This window comes from Aquarana catesbeiana, linkage group LG09 (genome assembly GCF_042186555.1).
Source record: "Aquarana catesbeiana isolate 2022-GZ linkage group LG09, ASM4218655v1, whole genome shotgun sequence".
NCBI lineage: Eukaryota > Metazoa > Chordata > Amphibia > Anura > Ranidae > Aquarana > Aquarana catesbeiana.
The window spans coordinates 313967111-313989873 of NC_133332.1; the positions used below are offsets into that span (position 1 = coordinate 313967111).

Below are 22763 nucleotides of genomic sequence, written 5' to 3' on the forward strand. Positions count from 1 at the left end.
GTCAGGAGGCTTTGGGGGGGGGGGGTAACTTAGATCTGGGAGGGCAAAGCCATGTCACACAAAATCCGGAGCCTGCAGCCCTTCAGGGGCCCCCCAAGGAGGTGTAAAGGGATTTGTTTTAGCAATTTCTGAAGGTTTCTCTGTCAGTGTTGACAGGTGTTGGGGGAAGGTCACCTGCCGGAGGTGTGTGTCTTTTCCCCAGTTGTCAGGGAAGTGGGGTAAGCGGACATCCCCGGGTGGGGGGGGAGGTACAGAGAATCCCAGCTAGTGACTAGAAGACACTGAGCAGTGTCTTACCTCACTAGTGACATCGGTCCCATCGTGGCTAAAGGACGGCACTCTCCTCCTCTTGACTCGCTGAGCTCGGTTACCATTCCATGTTGCCAGCACACAGCACAGACACTTCCCCATCCTGAGCTGTTCTCACCCCATGCTCCTCTCCATTCAGGAAATGGCTCACAGCTTCTCCCCAGCCAATGAGAACAGAGGGGTGTGGACTGTGGAAGTCAAAGTGGAAGCCCAGTACTGGAGCATGGCTATGGGGCCCTAGGGCAGCTGGACTTTGTGGAGGATATGATAATATGACAGGGAGGCTGCAGGGGCCCCCTGGAGCTAAGGGCGAGGTTGCGATTGTGACCACTGCAACCCCTTATGCTATGCCCATGCCGTGGAGGACAGGGCAAAATGCATCAGGGGGTGTGGCCTGGGAGGAGCCAAGGCTGAAGCCGCTTTCCATCTCGCTTCAGTACATGGGCTGTTAAGGAGAGCAGCATCTGTCGACTGTATATCAAAGCAGAACTTCACCTGAAAAGGGAAGTTCTACTTTGTCTAATCTTTCCCCCACCTCTAAAATTTTTGTAAGTTTTTTTTTTATTCTGGCCTGTACCAGGTGCCACTTCCGCAATGTTTGCCCCCAAACAGCAACCTTCTGGGGCACGTCACAAGTCCCGGGATGGCGGGACCCAAAGTGCAGCATCTTGCAACTACAAAATAAAGCAGAACTTCACCTGAAAAGGAAAGTTCCACTTTTTCTAACCCCCCCAAACTTTTTTTGAAAGTTTTTTTTTTATTTCTGGCAGGTACCCGCTCTACATCCGTAAAGTTTCCCACCTACAACCTCCTGGGACATGTCAAATGTCCCAGGATGCTGTGGGTCCATTTACAAAGCACTGCACGACTCCCGCATGTGCAGTGGGGAGCCAGCTGTGGACCCGCAGGAAGTCACAGCTATCATCCCACATCAAAGATGGCGGAGCTGGAAACCCAAAGACCGGCGATGCAACGGCCAGAGTGAGGACAGCGCTGGATCCCGGGACTGGCAGGTGTGTGTTTTAAAAAAGTCAGCAGATACAGTATCTGATTTTTTTTTTTTTTATGACTGAAGATCTTCTTCAGGGCAACATATAGAAAACATTATGCTCATACATATTGTGTTTTTAAACCAAACATGTCTTTTTATTAGCCAAATGTCATCATCAACATTTTTAATGGTACAGTAATCATTTATAACACCAAATACTGAAACATAAATCTTAGGTATTCCTTTTTAAAACAAACACATGTAACAAAACACAAGAAAAATTAAAATTTTACTTTTTTTTAGGACTTTCTGGCTCTCTGGATCTGAGCAATGCTGAGTTCATGTGTAATTTCAATGCCTCTTAAGTCACCAATATCAAATGGTACGATTGAGGTTCCCTACATCCCCAATAGTGTGCCTAAGCTAAATGCCAGCATTTTGGGAAGGGTCTTTCATGGGTGCAGAAGTTGCTCTATAAAACTCTTGTTAAGATTTGCAGCTGGATCAGGTGTTGGTTCTGGATATCATTATGTGTTGAAAGATCCCCATACATTTAGTGTATGAGCTGTGGTTAGCTTTAAGTTGCTTCTTCCCACAAAGGCAAAGACTAAAAAAAATGTCTCATCACAATAATTAATATGCCTGGAATGGCAATTCTTATTGAAGATTCAGTTGGTGGTGGTGGTGGTATTGGTGTCCTTGTAGAGCTTGTAGGCCTGTCCTTGTAGAGCTTGTGGACCTATCCTTGTAGAGCTTGTGGATCTGTCCTTGTAGAGCTTGTGGATCTGTCCTTGTCGAGCTTGTGGGCCTGTCCTTGTAAAGCTTGTAGGCCTGTCCTTGTAGAGCTTGTGGACCTGTCCTTGTAGAGCTTGTGGATATGTCCTTGTAGAGCTTGTGGACCTGTCCTTGTAGAGCTTGTGGGCCTGTCCATGTAGGGCTTGTGGGCCTGTCCTTGTAGAACTTGTGGTGTCTTTGTTGGTTGTGGCACATCACAGCGGTCCTCTGTCTTCCGCACTAGACCAGTTGAAGGGAACACATTCAAAGTCTTGGGTCTCTTCTTAATATTCCTTAAAACATAGTTTAAAGTTACTTATTTTTAGTCTCAATTTGTAATCCAAAAATGAGTCAAGCACAGTAAATTCCTGACATGATTGTACCCATAGGCGTGCGCACAGGGTGTGCCAGGTGTGCCTGGGCACACCCTACTCGCCTTGTGTGGTGCATATTCCCCCCTGTTTAGACCACTGATATTTCATCCACCAAAAAATTGTTACAAAATACAATAATTTATTTAAAAATAGAATAAAAATAATGGCACTGTCCACTGCCCTACTGACACCATCAGTACATATATATATGCATATGTATTTGAGCTTTGGGGTGCACACCCTAATGCAAGAGGCTGAGCACACCTATGATTGTACCATTTATGAAACAAAAAAATGAAGGTCTACTACTTTCATATAATGGTGGTGGTGGTATTGGTGTCCTTGTAAAGCTTGTGGGCCTGTCCTTGTAGAGTTTGTGGACCTGTCCTTGTAGAGCTTGTGGACCTGTCCTTGTAGAGCTTGTGGACCTGTCTTTGTAGAGGTTGTGAACCTGTCCTTGTAGAGCTTGTGGACCTGTCCCTGTAGAGCTTGTGGACCTGTCCTTGTAGAGCTTGTGGACCTGTCCTTGTAGAGATTGTTGACCTGTCCTTGTAGAGCTTGTGGGCCTGTCCTTGTAGAGCTCGTGGACCTGTCCTTGTAGAGCTTGTGGACCTGTCCTTGTAGAGCTTATGGACCTGTCCTTGTAGAGCTTGTGGACCTGTCCTTGTAGAGCTTATGGACCTGTCCTTGTAGAGCTTGTGGACCTGTCCTTGTAGAGCTTATGGACCTGTCCTTGTAGAGCTTGTGGGCCTGTCCTTGTAGAGCTTGTGGGCCTGTCCTTGTAGAGCTTGTGGTGTATTTGTTGGTTGTGGCACATCACAGCGGTCCTCTGTCTTCCTCACTAGACCAGTCAAAGGGAACAAATTCAAAGTCTCAGGTCTCTTCTTAATAGTCCCTAAAACATAGTTTAAAAATTATTAATTTTTAGTCTCAATTTGTGATCCAAAAATGAGTCAAACTCCCTGACATGATTGTATCATTTATGAACAAAAAAAAAATGAAGGACTACTACTTTCATATAACCGCTTGACCTCTAGAAGATTTACCCCCCCCCCTCCCTCATGACAAGGCCATTTTTTGCGCGATACAGCATGCGTTACTTTTACTGAATATTGCGTTCATGCAACGCTGTACATAAATTAAATTTCTGTCCTTTTTTTCCCACAAGTAGAGCTTTCTTTTAGTGGTATCTGATCCCCACATTTTATTTTTTGTGCTATAAACAAAAAAAAGAAACAATTTTGAAAAAAGAAAATATATTTTTAACTTTCTGCTGTAAAACATATTTAATAAAACATTGTAAAAAATCAAATGTTTTCATGAATTTAGGCCAATATGTATTCTGCTACATATTTTTGCCTTGTTTACATAGGCAGACCTCTGTTCTGTCTTACTCCTCGCCGGTCAGCGGGTGCCAGCGGACATCTATTGGCCGGCACCCACTGATCGGCTTGTGCTGTGACTAATCACAGCACAAGTGGCGCGCCGGCGGTGCACGTGTGCGCCCCCTACCCGGAATAGCAGAATCACATGTACAAAAGTGAGTACACCCCTCACATTTTTGTAAATCTTTTCTTCTATCTTTTCATGTGACAACACTGAAGAAATGACACTTGTCTACAATGTAAAGTAGTGAGTGTACAGCTTGTATAACAGTGTAAATTTGCTGTCCCCTCAAAATAACTCAACACACAGCCATTAATGTCTAAACCGCTGGCAACAAAAGTCAGTACACCCCTAAGTGAAAATGTCCAAATTGGGCCCAAAGTGTCAATATTTAGTGTGGCCACCATTATTTTCCAGCACTGCCTTAACCCTCTTGGGCATGGAGGTCACCAGAGCTTCACAGGTTGCCACTGGAGTCCTCTTCCACTCCTCCATGATGACATCACAGAGCTGGTGGATGTTATAGACCTTGCGCTCCTCCACCTTCCATTTGAGGATGTCCCACAGATGATCAATAGGGTTTACTCACTTTTGTGAGATACTGTGTATAAATGATTCTGCGTAGCCGGCCCGCACTGTAGTAGTGGCGCTATAGTGTGCGGTTGGCAACTACTTTCATATAACAAGGCCATAGCACTGCTATTAATCTTCTTTAGGAGGAACAATTAAATTACTGGCCAAACAGAGATTTGAAATGCAAATGATGATATTTATTTGGTGAATGGTATTTCTTTTGCTAGACCAGTTTTCTTGGCACTTGTGACCTGTATGACAATATTGATGTCACTGGTCATCACTCCAATCATTTACAATGTACAAATATGTAAATGTTACAACATACTTGGAGCTTGTTCTTCAGCTTCTAGTAGGGTTTCTGTAGGCCTATCCTTTACCGGGATTTAGGTGTCATCCTTTTTGGATGATCACAAAAACTATACAAATTGAATGAAGATTGGCCCCATGTTGTGTATTAAATTCATCCAAAGCCATTTTTTCTTTTCGGAAGGAGTAGGAAAGAAAAAGAACCCCAAGTAGGTTCTTTTTTGGCTTCTGTGTCCTGTTAAGGAGAATTCACTTCACTTCCTGTGCTATACAAACAACAGGAAGCGAGACTAAATTTTCTCCTAGACCAGCAATTCTCAACCAGGCTTCCATGGAACCCTAGGGTTCCTCCAAAGGTTGCTAGGGGTTCCTTGAGCTGTAGTTGATTGACCTCCCATCTTATGGTGGCTGGATAGTTCCGGGTCTGAGGCTGGGTTCACACCAGTGCGAATTGGGTGTGGGTTTCCAATTCGAAGCCTCAGGAGAATGTGACTGGCTCTCTATGGAGCCAGTCCGCGCATCTCCGGAGCGGCTCCGGTGTGAACTGTACGGGAGTCCTGTGGGTTTTCTGGTCCGTTTTAGGTCCGCATTCAGCCAAAAATTCGGGCTGGAATTGGACCTGAAACGGTGAATGGAGACGCACCGGACCTCCCTACTGTGAGCTGCTCTGTTCCTCAGAGTGAACCCAGCCTAAGGCTACTTGCCTTCACCAGGATATCAACGATCTTTTTAGCTGTCCTAAAGGATGGCATTCTGACCTAAAGGATGGCATTCTGACCACCACTAGGGTTTTCCCAATGACCGCCAATGTAAGTGGCATTTTTTCTACTGAAACCACAATTTTAGCAGGGGTTTCCTGAGACCTGAAAATTATTTAAAGGTTTTCTCTTGGGTAAAAAGGTTAGAGAAAGACTGTCCTAGACATTTTTTACTGGATCAAATGTCCCTATTGTAAGCTTTCTCCTGCATTTCTCTTCCAGCAGGACAACTTGAAATCTTAGATGTTCCCTCACTTTCATGTATTCACATTTCTGTCCTGATGACCATGGCCTCCAGGAAGGAAGGAATGAAGAAGGTGAATCACCTTACTGGGTACACAGAAAGCACCACACCAAAACCCACTCTATCTGAAACTAAAAAATAAAGTTTCTGCATATTTAATTATGTAGCACAGCGGTCTCCAAACTGTGGCCCTTTGCCTTTACAATATCCGGACCTTTGGGTACTATTCTTTCTACTGACACCAACAATCAGGGCATTAATCTTGCCACTGACACCAACAATAGAGCACTATTCCTCCCACTGACACCAATGATGGGATACTATTCCTCCCACTGACACCAATGATGGGGCACTATTCCACCCACTGACACCAATGATGGGGCACTATTCCTCCCACTGACACCAATGATGGGACACTATTCCTCCCGCTGACACCAATGATGGGGCACTATTCCTCCCACTGACACCAATGATGGGACACTATTCCTCACACTGACACCAATGATGGGACACTATTCCTCCCACTGACACCAATGATGGGGCACTATTCCTCCCACTGATACCAATGATGGGACACTATTCCTCCCACTGACACCAATGATGGGGCACTATTCCTCCCACTGATACCAATGATGGGGCATTATTCCTCACCACTGATACCAATAATGGGACACTATTCCTCACCACTGATACCAATAATGGGACACTATTCCTCCCACTGATACCAATGATGGGACACTATTCCTTCCACTGACACCAATGATGGGGCACTATTCCTCCCACTGATACCAATGATGGGACACTATTCCTCACCACTGATACCAATAATGGGACACTATTCCTCCCACTGATACCAATAATGGGGCACTATTCCTCCACTGATACCAATGATGGGGCACTATTCCTCCCACTGATACCAATGATGGGGCATTATTCCTCCACTGATACCAATGATGGGGCACTATTCCTCCCACTGATACCAATGATGGGGCATTATTCCTCCACTGATACAAATGATGGGACACTATTCCTCCCACTGATACCAACGATGGGACACTATTTTCCCCACTGATACCAATAATGTGACGCTATTCCTCCCACTGATACCAATGATGGGGCACTATTCCTCCCTCTAACACCAATGATCGGGTACTATTCCTTCCACTGACACCAATGATGGGGCACTATTTCTCCCACTGATACCAATGATGGGGCACTATTCCTCCCACTGATACCAATTATGGGGCACTATTCCTCCCACTGATACCAATGATGGGACACTATTCCTCCCACTGATACCAATGATGGGACACTATTCCTCCCACTGATACCAATGATGGGACACTATTCCTCCCACTGATACCAATGATGGGACACTATTCCTCCCACTGATACCAATGATGGGACACTATTCCTCCCACTGATACCAATGATGGGACACTATTCCTCCCACTGATACCAATGATGGGACACTATTCCTCCCACTGATACCAATGATGGGACACTATTCCTCCCACTGATACCAATGATGGGACACTATTCCTCCCAATGATACCAATGATGGGACACTATTCCTTCCACTAAAGTTATGGCATTGTTTACTTCCACTGACACCAGGACATTTTCTACTCCCATTGGCCACAGTCCGGCCCCCCTTAAGTCTGGAGGACAGTAAACTGGTGCCTTGTTTAGAAAGTTTTGAGACCCCTGATCTAGTACATTGGTCAAATTGATGTTGCACTCCCTCCCCCAAAGAAGAATGGTGTAAATATACCCCTCATCACGCTGTATATCTACACCAATGAATTTTAATGCTTCTGACTATCTTTGATCGTTTAATAATCAATAAGGAATAATTTTTTTTTTTATTGATAGTCTAACCATTAGGTACTAACTTTGGTCTTTGAAGATCCTTATATCCCACGCGACCCCCTTGCCCCATTCGTAAGGTTTTGTTGGCCTGGGTGCCTGACTGGCCAAGTGCTAAAACTAAATTATCTGCTACCCTTTTATCTCCTAAAGAAGCAGAATTAATATCTGGAAACCCCGTTGAGAAGTGGTCTCATACCTTTTGAAAGTACCAGCTTGAGGAATTGAAAGATAATTGAATATTTGAGATTATTAAGTAGATATAACGTATTCAAGCTGAGCAGGAGGTTTGGAGACAGTAGGAGGGCATTGTACTTATAGAGGCTTTTGTATCGTGATAAAAAAAGGATTTTTGCAACGGTACGTAATTTTGTAAAATTTGATCTTAATAATGTTTAGAACTAAAAAATGAGGGGAAAAAAAAAAACTTAAGTCACATTTTTTTGAATGGTATGTTGTAGTAAAACACTGGGGGACATAGTTAGCTAGCTAAAATATCAAAATATATATAGATATATACTGTATATCTCATAAAAACACGTCTTTTTACTTTTGTAATATATATACTGTATTGCCAAAAGTATTGGGACACCTGCCTTTATACCCCAGCTTTAAGCACTCCTATACCTTGTGGGCAGCCTTCCCAGAAGAGGTGAAGCTGCAAAGGGTGGGCCAACTCAATATTGAGCCCTACGGACTAAGACTGGGATGCCATTAAAGTTTATGTGTGTGTAAAGGCAGGCGTCACAATACTTTTGACAATATAGTGTATATGTACTAAACATACAAGGCCTAACTATATGCTACTTATAAATAAATAATAAAGGGTCTATGTTTGGGGCCTTTAACATTCTAAAGCAGGGGGTCTCCAAACTTTCTATACAAAGGGCCTGTTTACTGTTCTTCAGAATTTAGGGAGGCTGAACTGTGGCCATCAAGAGTAGAAAATGTCCCAGTTGGGGTAAACAATGCCCCATTTTTGGTGTCAGTAGGAAGAATTTTGCCCCATCATTGGTGTCATTGGGCCCTATTGTTAATGTCATTGGGAGGAACGGTGCCTCATCGCTGGTGTGATTGGTGCGTATTGTGCCCCATCTTTGGTGTGATTGGTGCGTATTGTGCCCCATCTTTGGTGTGATTGGTACGTATTGTGCCCCATCTTTGGTGTCTTTGGCAGGAATTGTGCCCCATCGTTGTTATCTTTGGTAGGAATTGTGTCCCATCATTGGTGACATTGGGAGGAATTGTGTCCCATCGTTGGTATCTTTGGTAGGAATTGTGTCCCATCTTTGGTGTCTTTGGGAGGAATTGTGCCCCATCAATGGTGACATTGGGAGGAATTGTGCCCCATCTTGGTGTCATTGGGAGGAATTGTGTCCCATCGTTGGTATCACTGAGCCCCATTGTTGGTGTTATTGGGAGGAATTGTGTCCCATTGTTGGTCCCAATGTCCCAGTTGGGGTAAACAATGCCCCATTTTTGGTGTCAGTGGGAGGAAATTTTGCCCCATCATTGGTGTCTTTGGTAGGAATTTTGCCCCATCGTTTGTGTCATTGGGCCCTATTGTTAATGTCATTGGGAAGAACGTTGCCCCATTGCTGGTGTGATTGGTGGGTATTGTGCCCCATCTTTGGTGTGATTGGTGCGTATTGTGCCCCATCTTTGGTGTCATTGGGAGGAATTGTGCCCCATCGTTGGTGTCTTTGGTATGAATTGTGCCCTATTGTTATTGTCATTGGGAAAAGCTGTGTCCCATCATTGATGTCATTGGGAAAAATCGTGCCCCATCTTGGGTGTCATTGGAATTGAGCCCCATCATTGTTATCTTTGGTAGGAATTGTGTCCCATCTTTGGTGATATTGCGAGGAATTGTGCCCCCCATCTTGGTGTCATTGGGAGGAATTGTGTCCCATCTTGGTGTCATTGGGAGGAATTGTGTCCCATCGTTGGTATCTTTGGTAGGAATTGTGTCCCATCTTTGGTGTCATTGGGAGGAATAGTGTCCCATCATTGGTGACATTGGGAGGAATTCTGCCCCATCATTGGTGACATTGGGAGGAATTGTGCCCCATCTTAATGTCATTGGGAGGAATTGTGTCCCATTGTTGGTATCACTGAGCCCCATTGTTGGTGTCATTGGGAGGAATTGTGCCCCATCTTGGTGTCATTGGGAGGAATAGTGTCCCATCCTTGGTATCACCGAGCCCCATTGTTGGTGTCTTTGGGAGGAACTGTGCCTTCGTTGGTGTCAGTCAATGAAATAGTGTCCCAAGGGCTGGTTAAAAGCAAAGGGCCGTATTTGGACCCGGGCCGCAGTTTGGAGACCACTGTTCTAAAGGAATTGAGGTAGCCACAAAGGTTATTTCCAAATGGGGTTAAGGCCTTAAAGTAGACCTCAACCAAAACCTGTTTTCACCTTAGAGGTAAGGGAGAGGTATAACCTCTGTCATTTTTTTTTTTTTTGCCATCTGTGTCAAATTGGCGAAGATTTCTCTTCACGTCCCGTAGTCACAGTAGGATCTGAGAGAAAGTTCCTCCTAAGTGAGGGAAATCCTTGGTAATCACCAGGATCATAGTCACTAGTGTTCCAATTGGAAGATCTTCCCTTTATTATACACAATATATATAACACCAGTTTGATTGGATCTGCCTGGGGGGATGGTGTTTGGAGTATCTCGATCTGCTGATTATTAAACTACCTGGAATACATACATTGCTATTGTGGTCAAGGTTCTAGGGGTGCTGTTGCATCCCATCTATGGATGGCAGGATGGAACTCCAGACCAGAAGTGATTTTAGATTCTTGCATGAATATTTTGCTCATTATCTTTGAAGCTCTTTGCTTTTTGATGTAAAAAAAAAAAAGGGGAGGACTAATAGTGGAGTTTTGTTGACACCTTTTGGACAATTATCTTCATGTCCCTCGGTTGTCCCCTTTCGTAATTTAGAGTTTCCCCTCCAGCTGGAAACATTTGATTTCCCAATACTGGATTTTCCTATACGGGTAATGTTCACACGTGCTCCTGATGTAGCTATTTGAAGCATTTGAAACGCGTTGAGCTAACATGTGGACGTTAGAATTGAAATAAGATTTGAAGAACTTCGCTTTGCAAACACTGAATATTTACAATTGTAATATTTGGATAATAAACTTTATGATTTTATAAATTTACTTTTGCGGTACCATTTTCTATATAGGCTCTGAAAAAGATCTATTGCTACAAGAATTTTTCAGTTTAACCGCTTCAGCCCCGGAAGAATTAATACCCCTTCCTGACCAGGCCATTTTTTGCGATACGGCACTGCGACGCTTTAACTGACAATTGCGCGGTCGTGCGACGCTCTACCCAAACAAAATTGATGTCCTTTTTTCCCCACAAATGGAGCTTTCTTTTGGTGGTATTTGATCACCTCTGCGGTTTTTAATTTTTTGCGCTATAAACAAAAGAAGAGGGAAAATTTTGAAAAAAAACACAATATTTTTTACTTTTTGCTATAAAAAATATCCCATTTAAAAAAAAAAAAAATGTTTTTTTCCTCATTTTAGGCCGATATGTATTCTTCTACATATTTTTGGTAAAAAAAAAAAAAAAATCGCAATGAACGTATATTGATTGGTTTGCGCAAAAGTTATAGCGTCTACAAAATAGGGGATAGATTTATGGCATTTTAATTATTATTATTTGTTTTTATCGGGATATGCGATATTGCGGCAGACACTTTTGACACATTTTTGGGACCAATGTCATTCATACAGCTATCAGTGCTATAAAAATGCACTGATTACTGTAAAAATGTCACTGGCAGGGAAGGGGTTAACACTAGGGGGCGATCAAGGGGTTAACTGTGTTCCCTAGCTGAGTTCTATCTGTGGGAGGGATGGGACTGACTAGGGGAGGAGACCGATCTTTGTTCCTACTTAGTAGGAACACACGATCGGTCTCCTCTCCCCTGACAGAACCGGGATTTGTATGTTTACACACACAGATTCCGGGTCTCGCTCTGTCACGAGCGATCATGGGTGCCTGGCAGTCATCACGCCCGCCAGGCACTCGCATCGGCTCCAGGGACGCGCTGCGTGCGCGCGTCTCCTACAGCTTCTTAAAGCGCCGACGTACAGCTACGACGGCTCGCCCAGGGGAGCCATCCTGCCGCAGTATAATTGCGACGGCTGGTCGGGAACCGGTTAATATAGCACCAACAGTGCTTTACAAGTTAAAGGGAGACAGTACAGTTACAATACAGTTCAAGCCCTGCTAGTGAGAGCTTACAATCTGATAAGGAGGAGCAAGGGGTACCAAAGGCAATACCTGTGATTGGATAAGCTGATGTAAAAATAAAAGCTTTGTTTTTTTAGGTGGAGGTGAGATAGGCTTCTCTGAAGAAATGAGTTTTCAGGGATTGCCTAAAGGTGGACAAGGTAGGAGCGGCAGCACAGAATTTTGGAGAATAGGAGAGGCTTTGGAGAAGTCCTGGAGGTGAGCATGGAATGTGGAGACCAGGGAGCTACAGATTAGGAGGTCAGACCAGTACGGTTTGGGTGATATATCGAGAAAAGATTGGTGACGTAGCTTGGGACAAAGTTTTTGAATGGCTTTGTATGTCGTTATTAATTGTTATTAGTTCTTAGTTGCCGGGCAGACCCCATTTTTCAGGGGGACCTGCTGAAGCAAGGAGGCAAATGTGAAAAAAAAGCACGTAGAAGTGCTGTGGCCATGGTGCCATACTAAAAAACACTGTGAGTTTGCCCAAAAGTGAATTATTCTGGCACTAGATCGCCACTCCAGGGACATCGGCAACACAGGCTTTTCTCAGCCCGACCCCTGGCCAGACAAATGCAGCTCATCCCTATCAGAAAAGGTATTCACACTTAGGGAGAGTTCTGCTGTTCAATTGGGGACAAGCCTCTAGGCAGGTGCAGTCTGCTTCCTCCAACTGTAGGTGGCGCCTGACCAGAGCAGCATCACAGCCTGGAGAGGAAGTTGGGAGGAAACTTGGTTTCTCTGTGGTTTCCTCTTGGTTCCTGGAGGCAGCGTTCTGGTTGGCTGCACTGCACCCAGGTGACTCTTAATGGCCATCTTGTGTCTGCAGAGTCTTTTTAAGTCCCTGCTTCCCAGGATTTGCCACCCTTTTACATGTGGGTAGAAAAGGGAAAAGCCCCCCCCCCTGTCAGGGCAGTATTAGAGGCAGGGAAGTGTTCAAGATGAGAAGGGAAAGCTTAGGGCTTGCAAGTTCCTTGGACCTCTTCCCGTTTGGGTACAAGACCGCTAGGCTGCATTCTGCCCCTCCAGATAGACGCTGTCAGTTTGATTGATACCTGCTCTGCTACATAATGTTGGCATTTGTGAGTGCTCCCATTTGTGTCCTTTTCCCACTTGGTTTGGTGTGAACTGTTTTGCCTTAACTGTTTTTGGCACCCGACCATAGGCGTGCGCACGGGGTGTGCCGGGTGTGCCTGGGCACACCCTAATCACCCCGTGCTGTGTCCAGAGATTTGCCCCAAAATGCTGCATCCAAGAAAGTGTGGCCCGCGCTGCCTGTGAAACAGTTTCACAGGCAGCAGATCGTGAGAATTGCCAGAGCTGTTCAGTGTATGAAAGTGTCAGATAATGACACTGCATGCAGGGAGAGACACCAGCTGTCAAAATGTCGGGGTGATGTCGGGGGTGGGCGGGACAGAACGGCCATCAAACACCAGCCAATGGGATGGGGTCTGGGCGGGCCGCTACATTTATGTGGCCCCGCCCCCTCTCTGAAGCATCTCAAACATTGGCTGGTGTTTATAGCGCTTGGTCCCGCCCACTCCCGACATCGCGGCTGAGTTGTAAGTCATTACAACTCAGCCGCGATGTCGGGGGTGGGCGGGATCAAGCGCCAACACCAGCCAATGATTGGGCTGCTTCAGAGAGGGGGCGGAGCCAGAGAAATGTAGCGGCCCGCCCAGACCCATCCTATTGGCTGGTGTTTGGTAACTGTTCAGTCCCGCCCACCACCAGCATCACCGCTGACTTTTAACAGCTGGTGTCTCTCCCTGCATGCAGTGTCATTATCTGACACTTTCATACACTGAACAGCTCTGGCAATTCTCACTATCTCCTGAATGTGAAACTCCCCCTCTCTCCTATCTGTGCCACCCAATGCTGCCTATCAGTGCCAACCAATGATGCCAATAAGTGCTGCCAATCAGTGCCAACCAATGCTGCCAATCAGTGCCAACCAATGCTGCCTATCAGTGCCAACCAGTACTGCCTATCTGTGCCAGTGCTGCTTATCAGTGCCAACCAATTCTGCCTATCAGTGCCAACCATTGTAAACCAGTGCTGCCTATCAGTGTAAACCAGTGCCGCCTATCAGTGCCAACCAATGCTGCCTATCAGTGCCAGTGCTGCTTATCAGTGCCAACCAATGCTGCCTATCAGTGCCAGTGCTGCTTATTAGTGCCAACCAATGTTGCCTATCAATGCCAACCAGTACTGCCTATCTGTGCCAGTGCTGCTTATCAGTGCCAACCAATTCTGCCTATCAGTGCCAACCAGTGCTGCCTATCAGTGCAAACCAGTGCTGCCTATCAGTGCCAACCAAAGCTGCTTATCAGTGCCAACCAATGCTGCTTATCAGTGCCAACCAATGCTGTAAATCAGTGCCAACCAATGCTGTCAATCAGTGCCAACCAATGCTGCCTATCAGTGCTGCCTATCAGTGCCAATCAGTGCTGACAATTAGTGCCCATCAGTGCTGCCAGTCAGTGTCCATCAGTGCTGCCAATCAGTGCCAACGAATGCTGCCAATCAGTGCCAACGAATGCTGCCAATCAGTGCCAACCAATGCTGCCTATCAGTGCCAACCAGTACTGCCTATCCGTGCCAGTGCTGCTTATCAGTGCCAACCAATTCTGCCTATCAGTGCCAACCATTGCAAACCAGTGCTGCCTATCAGTGCAAACCAGTGCTGCCTATCAGTGCCAACCAATGCTGCCTATCAGTGCCAGTGCTGCTTATCAGTGCCAACCAATGCTGCCTATCAGTGCCAACCAGTACTGCCTATCTGTGCCAGTGCTGCTTATCAGTGCCAACCAATGCTGCCTATCAGTGCCAACCAGTGCTGCCTATCAGTGCAAACCAGTGCTGCCTATCAGTGCCAACCAATGCTGCCTATCAGTGCCAACCAGTGCTGTAAATCAGTGCCAACCAATGCTGTAAATCAATGCCAACCAATGCTGCCTATCAGTGCTGGATATCAGTGCCCATCTGTGCTGCATATCAGTGCCCATCAGTGCTGCAAAGAGTCCTGACCTCAACCCCATAGAACACCTTTGGGATGAATTCGAGTGGAGACTGTGAGCCAGGCCTTCTTGTCCAACATCAGCGCCTGACCTCACAAATGCCATTCTGGAAGAATGGTCAAACATTCCCATAGACACACTCCTAAACCTTGTGGACAGCCTAGAAGAGTTGAAACTTTTATAGCTGCAAAGGGCGGAGCCAACTCAATATTGAACCCTATGGACTAAAACGGCATTAAAGTTCATGTGCGTGTAAAGGCAGGCGTCCCAATACTTTTGACAATATATATATGTATGTGTGCTTGAGCTTTCGGGTGCACACCCTAATGCAAAAGGCTGCGCACGCCTATGCACCCGACCAGAACAGCATCACAGCATGGAGAGGAAGTCAGGGGAAACTTGGTTTCTCTGTGGTTTCCTGGTTCCTGGAGGCAACATTCTGGTAGGCTGCACCGCATCTAGGTGACCCTTGGTGGCCATCTTGGGTCAGCAGAGTCCCTGCTTCCCAGGTTTTGCTGCACTTTTACGCGTGGATAGTGTGGGGACAGGACCCCCTTCTGTTATGGACAGTATTAGCGGCAGGGAAAGGTTCTCGACGAGAAGGAAAAGCTTATTTTATTTTATTTTTTTTTTTCCTTGGGGAGTGAAAGCCAGTGGAGGGATTGGCAGAGACACTGGTGGTGGTGGACACCGAGCTCTCTATTCCTGTTCTGGCAACCACTCCAACCACTTTGGATTTGTCTTTCGTTTTCAGTGATGAGGATCACCAGGACAAAAAAAGGGTGGCAACTTCTGGCAACCACTCCAACCAATTTGGGATTGTCTTTCGTTTTCAGTGATGAGGGTCACCAGGACAAAAAGAGAGGGTGAAGTTTCCTAACGGGGGCACCAACAGCAATAAAAACTTGACCGGTGTTCTAATTCCACTACATATGAAATAAATTAAATAACTTATCCAATGCTCCCAGAATTATAATTCTAATTAACAAAAAAAATGTTCAGCTATCCTCAAAAAATGTGATAAGACCCAAGGCTTCGAGGTTTGACTCCTCCAGGAGTGTTGAACGCCTTTGTCTCCTGGAACATTCAATAGTTCCTCCCGCAGACCCCTTTGTCACTACAGGACTCAATAGTGATGTAAGGGTCAGTAGCGGGAACCACAGTGCATGGCGAGGGGTACAGGCATTCACCACTCGCACGAGTATCAAGTGCTGAAGACTTTGCCAGATATTGTATTGCCTGAAGACAGCAGAATACAGACTCACCCCCCCCACTGGAGCAGTAGGTATTCAGCATCTTCTTTTTTTAACATGAGGTTTTTTTGAACATGATAAAAAAAAAAACACAGTGTGAAATGAATATTTAATAAAGAAAAGATAAATTTACCAGGGTAGCCTGCATCTAATTAATCCCCATCAAGGCCAGACATAAACTTAAGTCCAACTGCTTGCATCAACTCCTCCTTGTAATCTGTAATCTTGAAAGACTGGGATGGCCCACCATCTGTGCCCATTGCACGCTTGTACCGGCTGCTTACTTTGTTATGTAGAGATCTGTGATGACAGCAAAAAGAATATATTTCTAAAATGTAGAAAATGTTCATGTCTGGCATTACATAGAGAAATATTTAGTTAATGAAATTATAATTACCTTTTATATTTCTGAGGTTCTTTTCTGGTGGTGGTGGTGTCTTCAGATTGTGTGCTGTGATCAATTGCATTGACTGCACTAATTATCCCATTCCAGACTTTTTTTTTTGTATGGATAAGGTTTTTTTGGTTACCAAGAATAAGTGGCCAATATTGAACACAAGCATGTGCAAGGCAAACAAGGATCTTTGCATCACTTTTCGAGGTTAGAACTGGAAGCAATGCTTGGTTCATTCTTGCTACCCTACTTGGGAAGCCACATTCTTCCCCATGCATTCTCACATTGACTCATACGCAACACAATTATCTTTTTTTTTTTTTCTGGGGTGAGGTACTCACACTCAAAACCACACACCAGGTGCGAAAAAAAAAAACGTGAGCACACAAAAAGTGAACCACAAAACAGTGCATATGGCGTAACACATGGTCCTCCTCTGAAGAGAAAGGACCCTTGTCTTGATCCAATGGGGTGCCAGACTCCTGATGGGGTCTGGGGTACGTGTGGCCCTCCTGGCCAAAACCAGGCAGACCCCATTCTTCAGAAGACCTGCTGAGGCAAGGAGGCAGATGTGGAAAAAAAAAGCATGTAGAAGTGCTGTGACCATGGTGACATACTAAAAACACTAGGAGTTGCCCAAAAGTGAATTATTCTGGCACCTCTAAACTGCACTGAGGGCTTTTCTCAGCCCGGCCCCTGGCCAAACATATGCACCCCATCCCTACCAGAAAGGCATTAACAGGTAGAGTTCTGACTTTAACCGGGGATGAGCTTCTAGGCAGGTGCAGTCTGCTTCCTCCACTGTAGGTGGCACCCAACTGGCAGTGATGATTAAGCACAGTGTAGCTATGTGAATCATGTCCACCTCTGTCCTGGCTTGTTCACTTTGTGGTGTATGTCATGTCATTTACATGGAACATATAATAAATGGACTTCAATCAAGTTGTTGTGCAGCCAATCCTTTTCATTCACCGAACCGACATCACAGCTTGGAGAGGAACTCAGGGGAAGCTTGGTTTCTCTGTTGTTTCCTGGTTTCTGGAGGCAGCATTCCGGTTGGCTGTGCTGCATCTAGGTGACCCATAGTGGGCATCTTGGGTCAGTAGTTTTTTTTTTTTTTAAATCCGTCCTCTCCAGCTTTCGCTTGTGGGTTGTGTAGGGACAGGTCCCCCCATCTGTCAGGGACAGTTTTAGGTTCCAGATGAGAAGGAAGAACTTAGGGCTCACAAGTTCCTTGGACATCTTCCCATTTGGTTATGAGACGGCCAGGCCGCATTCTGCTCCTCCAGACAGATGCTGTCATTTCGGCTGATACGACTCCGCTACACGCTGTTGGCATTTGTGAATGATCCTGGTAAACTAAACCCCTGTCTTTAATGTGAACTGGTAGACAGGACAAATTCGGTTTGTTTCAGGCAGGCTAGTAAATTAAGCTGTGAATTTTTCCTTGTTTTTGTTTGACATGCATCGCCCTTCCATGTGCTCCTTGCTGTTAAGGCCAGTTATAGGTTGGGGCAGTCACTGTTTGTTTGTACCAAGTCTCTACAAAGTCTTCAGGCTCCTGGACCCTAACTGGGTTTTGCCAACTTCTGAGGAAACTGAAAAAACAGTTTGATCTGTAAGACGCAAGCTCCCCGTAGCCCCTCAACCTGCCTGGATAAGAACCTTGGGTGACACTAAAACCCTTTTCCCACTGTTACAGGTCACAGCACTGTCACACACCTCATAAACAGGAAGGGCCTGAACAAGGACCTTCTTGGCAGGTTCACCAGGTATGATTTTAATGAAAGCTGAAGATCTTAAAATATTGAGGATTGTGTGATGGTTTTGTAATTGGGTTTATGTATACTTTGCATGTCGGTGAAAGCTTTTATCTCTACGAGACTCTGCAGTGTCTCTATAGCACCTTATCTTTGTTAACTATTCTAAAGTCAGCATGCTTGATATAATATCAATATACAATTATACTTGATCAACCATTGTCAACCTTCTAACTATGGAGGAACCCCTGACATAAATACTTACATCCACAGCTCATGGAAAAGAAATACAGACAGTGAAATCCATAGAACACCTTTACATTGGTGACGACAAGTGGAGAAATGTTGAGTTAGACCAATGGTGAGTGGTGTACCTTTATATTATTGATCATGGAGAAAGTCACACTAGTTATTAGTGGAAGAGGTGTCCCCTCATGATTGGCGATCAGTGGCAAGAATGCTCCTTACATTGGTGATAAGTGGGAAAGCCCTTACATCGTCGTCAGTGAGAAGAAGGCCCTTAACATTGGTGGTCATTGAGAAAAAAGCTCATTTCATACAGTCATAAAGTCAGTAGGTATTTCATTGAGAGGAAAGGTTTCACTGGTCCTACCCAACTGGCTCTACTGAGTGACTTTGGTGTTAGAACTATGCAGACACTATTAGGAAGGAAATTAATCCACTACTGCCTGCTTTTAAAGGTAAACTCTGGAGGGACCCAAGCATTCACCAAAATTCCAGTTGGTAAAGACAACTTCCATACTTTCAAACTTTCTGAGACAAAAAATAGGTACACTTCCTAGCACATGTTACGCATGCAAAGGGCATCTCCCTGGCACCATCCAAGTTACATAGAAACATAGAACCGAGTAACGGAAGAAAAAAGATAAATGGTTTATCGAGTTTGACCCTTTTTATATACTGTGTGTGTGTGTGTGTGTATATATACATCTGCTGGAAGTCTATTCCAAGCATCAACAACTCTTTCAGTAAAATAATTCTTTCTAAGAGTAGTATTGAAATTTTACTTATGCTAGTTTGAGGTCATGCCTCATATTCTTGATCTTGGCTTCATATTGACAGTACTGTCCTTCTTCACCTTATTCACATCCTTCATGTATTTAAACATTTCAGTCATGTCCCCCCTTTCCCTGCTTTCCCAAAGACTGTACATATTCAGTTCTTGAAGTCTCTCCTGATATGTTTTGTCCCTCAAACCTTATACCATTTTTGTTGCCCATCTCTGCACTTGTTCTGTCTTCTAAATATCTATTTGTAGGTGAGGTCAACAGAACTGGACACGGTATTCTAAATGAGGTCTAACTTAAGATCTATATAGAGGAATCAGGGCCTCCTTCCTCCTGATGGTGATCCCTCTAGTGATATAAAGATCTATTTAGAGGAATCAGGACCTCCTTCCTTCTAATGGTGATCCCTCTAGTGATATAAAGATCTATTTAGAGGAATCAGGACCCCCTTCCTTCTGCTGGTGATCCCTCCATTGATTTAAAGATCTATATAGAGGAATCAGAGCCTCCTTCTTTCTGCTGGTGATCCCTCTAGTGATATAAAGATCTATTTAGAGGACTCAGAACCCTTTTCCTCCTCCTGGTGATCCCTCTAGTGATATAAAGATTTATATAAAGGACTCAGGACCTCCTCCCTCCTGCTGGTGATCTCTCTAGTGCTAACTAAGGATCTATTTAGGTGAATCAAGACCTGCTTCCTCCTGTTGGTGATCCCTCAAGTGATTACTAAACCTCTATATATAGATAAATCAGGACCTCCTTCTTCGTGATGGTGACCCCTCTAGTGATACCCAAATATCTATATAGAGGGATCAGGACCTCCTTCCTCCTGCTGGTGACCCCTCAAGTGATACCTAAAGATCTATATAGAGGGATCAGGACCTCCTTCCACCTGCTGGTGATCCCTCTAGTGATATAAAGATCTATATAGAGGAATCAGAACCTCCTTCCTCCTCCTGGTGATCCCTCTAGAGATATAAAGATCTATTTAGAGGATTTGGGACCTTTTTCCTCCTCCTGGTGATCTCTCTAGTGATGTAAAGATCAATATAGAAGAATCAGGGCCTTCTTACTCCTCCTGGTGATCTCTTTAGGGATATAAAGATCTATTTAGAGGAATCAGGACCCCCTTCCTTCTGCTGGTGATCCCTCTAGTGATAGCTAAAGATCCATATAGAGGAATCAGGACCTTCTTCCTCCTGCTGGAGATCCCTCTAGTGATATAAAGATCTATATAGAGGAATCAGGACCTCCTTCCTCCCGCTGGTGATCTCTCTAGTGATATAAAGATCTGTATAGAAGAATCAGGACCACCTTCCTCCTCCTGGTGATCCCTCTGGTTATATAAAGATCTATATAGAGGAATCAGGACCTATCTCCACCTCCTTGGTGATCTCTCTAGTGATACATTCTAGAAATCTATTTGCTTTTCCTACTGCTTGGCCACACTGTTTGCTCATTTTGAAAGCATCTGAAATAAGTATGCCCAATAGACCTGGAAGAATAAAAAAGGAAAAAAAAATGATTGGGAAAACCCACAAGCGCTTTTATCACCACCATTTTTTACTAAAATGCGATAATTTAGAGGTTGAATCCTGTTCCCTACATCAAACCAATAGGGACAACTGAGGAGGAAACTGAGATTTGGTTTCCCAAAAGTGGAAAAGTCCTTCAAAATGAGGGACCTTTGGAAGCTATAATGTTCGATACCTAGTAGCATTCATTATCAACTTGCATCCATTCATTACAAGGGGCCTAAATCTTCTACCTTTCTTGGACTCACCTGTCTCTGGGTCACATATCTGTTCACAGGAATCTATAGTTCTTTGGCCGCAAAGATCCCGCACCCATGGAGAGGTGGCGTTTACTTGATAGTAGAGAAAAAGCTGGGCTGGGTTTACCCAGTTAGATATATCGAGATAGCTGCCTTCCGTGATTACAAAGCTGCTGCCTACAAATTAAACAGATAAAAGCCATATATATATTTTATCAGGCTGGTTCAATTAAAATTTAACAAGTAGATTATATTATTTCGGTTTATTGTACAAACACAAAATTATGTAATGATATTCTGGTCCTTGGGGACTAGTAACTGCATATGTTCTACAACTACATGCGGAATTGTGAGTAGAATCATTAAAATTGGTAACCTTTAAAAAGCTACGGGTGACATTTGTAAAGCTAGGCTGCAAAAATACAATTCTCTCATTACAAAAAATGGCAATAAACGAACTTTAGATTCTAATGAATGAGAAACAACCCTTCACAATTTTATTTCTATGAATGGACTGTATGCCACTAGGCCTATTGGAATATGCACATCACATATCTGAGGAGGCATAGTGCTTCATTGAAAAAAGAAGGAGGGAAGGGTCATAAGGGCGTGTCACCGTGAGGCCCGGTGGCTGAACCCAGAAGAGCCGGTGGGCCTTCCAATGGCATCACATAAGAACATGGCGGTGCGGGACAGAGCAGGGGCAGAGTTCTGAAAGGATTCTGTAGGACACTTCAGGATACACTGGACGTTGAGTATGTGAAATGGTTAAAAACCCTTAGCATTGGTCTGGATTGGTCTGAAAAGGGACAAAAATGGGGTGGAGAGGGTGGAGATCTGCTTAAAAGATTGTCAAAAAGGCTGGAGGAGCAGTGTGTCGATATAGAGGAATCAGGACCTATCTCCACCTCCTGGTAATCTCTCTAGTGATACATTCTAGAAATCTATTTCCTTTTCCCACTGCTTGGCCGCACTGTTTGCTCATTTTGCAATCATCTGAAATAAGTATGCCCAACAGACCTGGAGAAATAAGAAAGAAAAAAATGATTGATAAAACCCACAAGCGCTTTTATCACCACCATTTTTTAGTTGCGATAATTTAGAGGTTGAATCCTGTTCCCTACATCAAACCAACAGGGACAACTGAGGAGGAAGCTGAGATTTGGTTTCCCAAAAGTGGAAAAGTCCTTCAAAATCAGGGACCTTTGGAAGCTATGATGTTCCATACCTAATAGCATTCATTATCAACTGGTGGCTGAACCCAGAAGAGCCGATGGGCCTTCCGATGGCATCACATAAGAACACGACGGTGCGGGACAGAGCAGGGGCAGAATTCTGAAAGGATTCTTTAGGACACTTCAGGATACACTGGACGCTTGAGTATGTGAAATAGTTAAAAATCCTTAGCATTGGTCTGGATTGGCCTGAAAAGGGAAAAAAATGGGGTGGAGAGGGTGGAAGTCCACTTAAAAGATTGTCAAAAAGGCTGGAGGAGCAGTGTGTCGATAGTGAATATTCATTCGCTATTGCCACACAACTGGGTGGGATTGGGGCGCAGTGCTCCTTTTTTAAAGCCTATTAGAGCCTCTGGCTCTAATCACGTGCTTCAAAAAAAAAAAAAAATTACCTGCCATTTTTTCAAGGCGTCTGGCGCCCTGTATGTAGATCAGGGGGTCGGATGCATG

At 44.6% G+C, this 22763-nt stretch overlaps 1 protein-coding gene across 2 annotated transcripts in view; it reads right to left on the minus strand.

The window, feature by feature from the left end:
• Positions 1-22763, minus strand: part of ASTN2 (astrotactin 2) — a 384099-nt gene that overhangs the window by 194049 nt on the left and 167287 nt on the right. For both annotated transcript variants that reach the window (XM_073600690.1, XM_073600689.1), the window contains one exon: positions 21088-21255. In XM_073600690.1, the coding sequence (XP_073456791.1) occupies positions 21088-21255 (168 nt within the window). The remainder of the gene's footprint in view (positions 1-21087; positions 21256-22763) is intronic.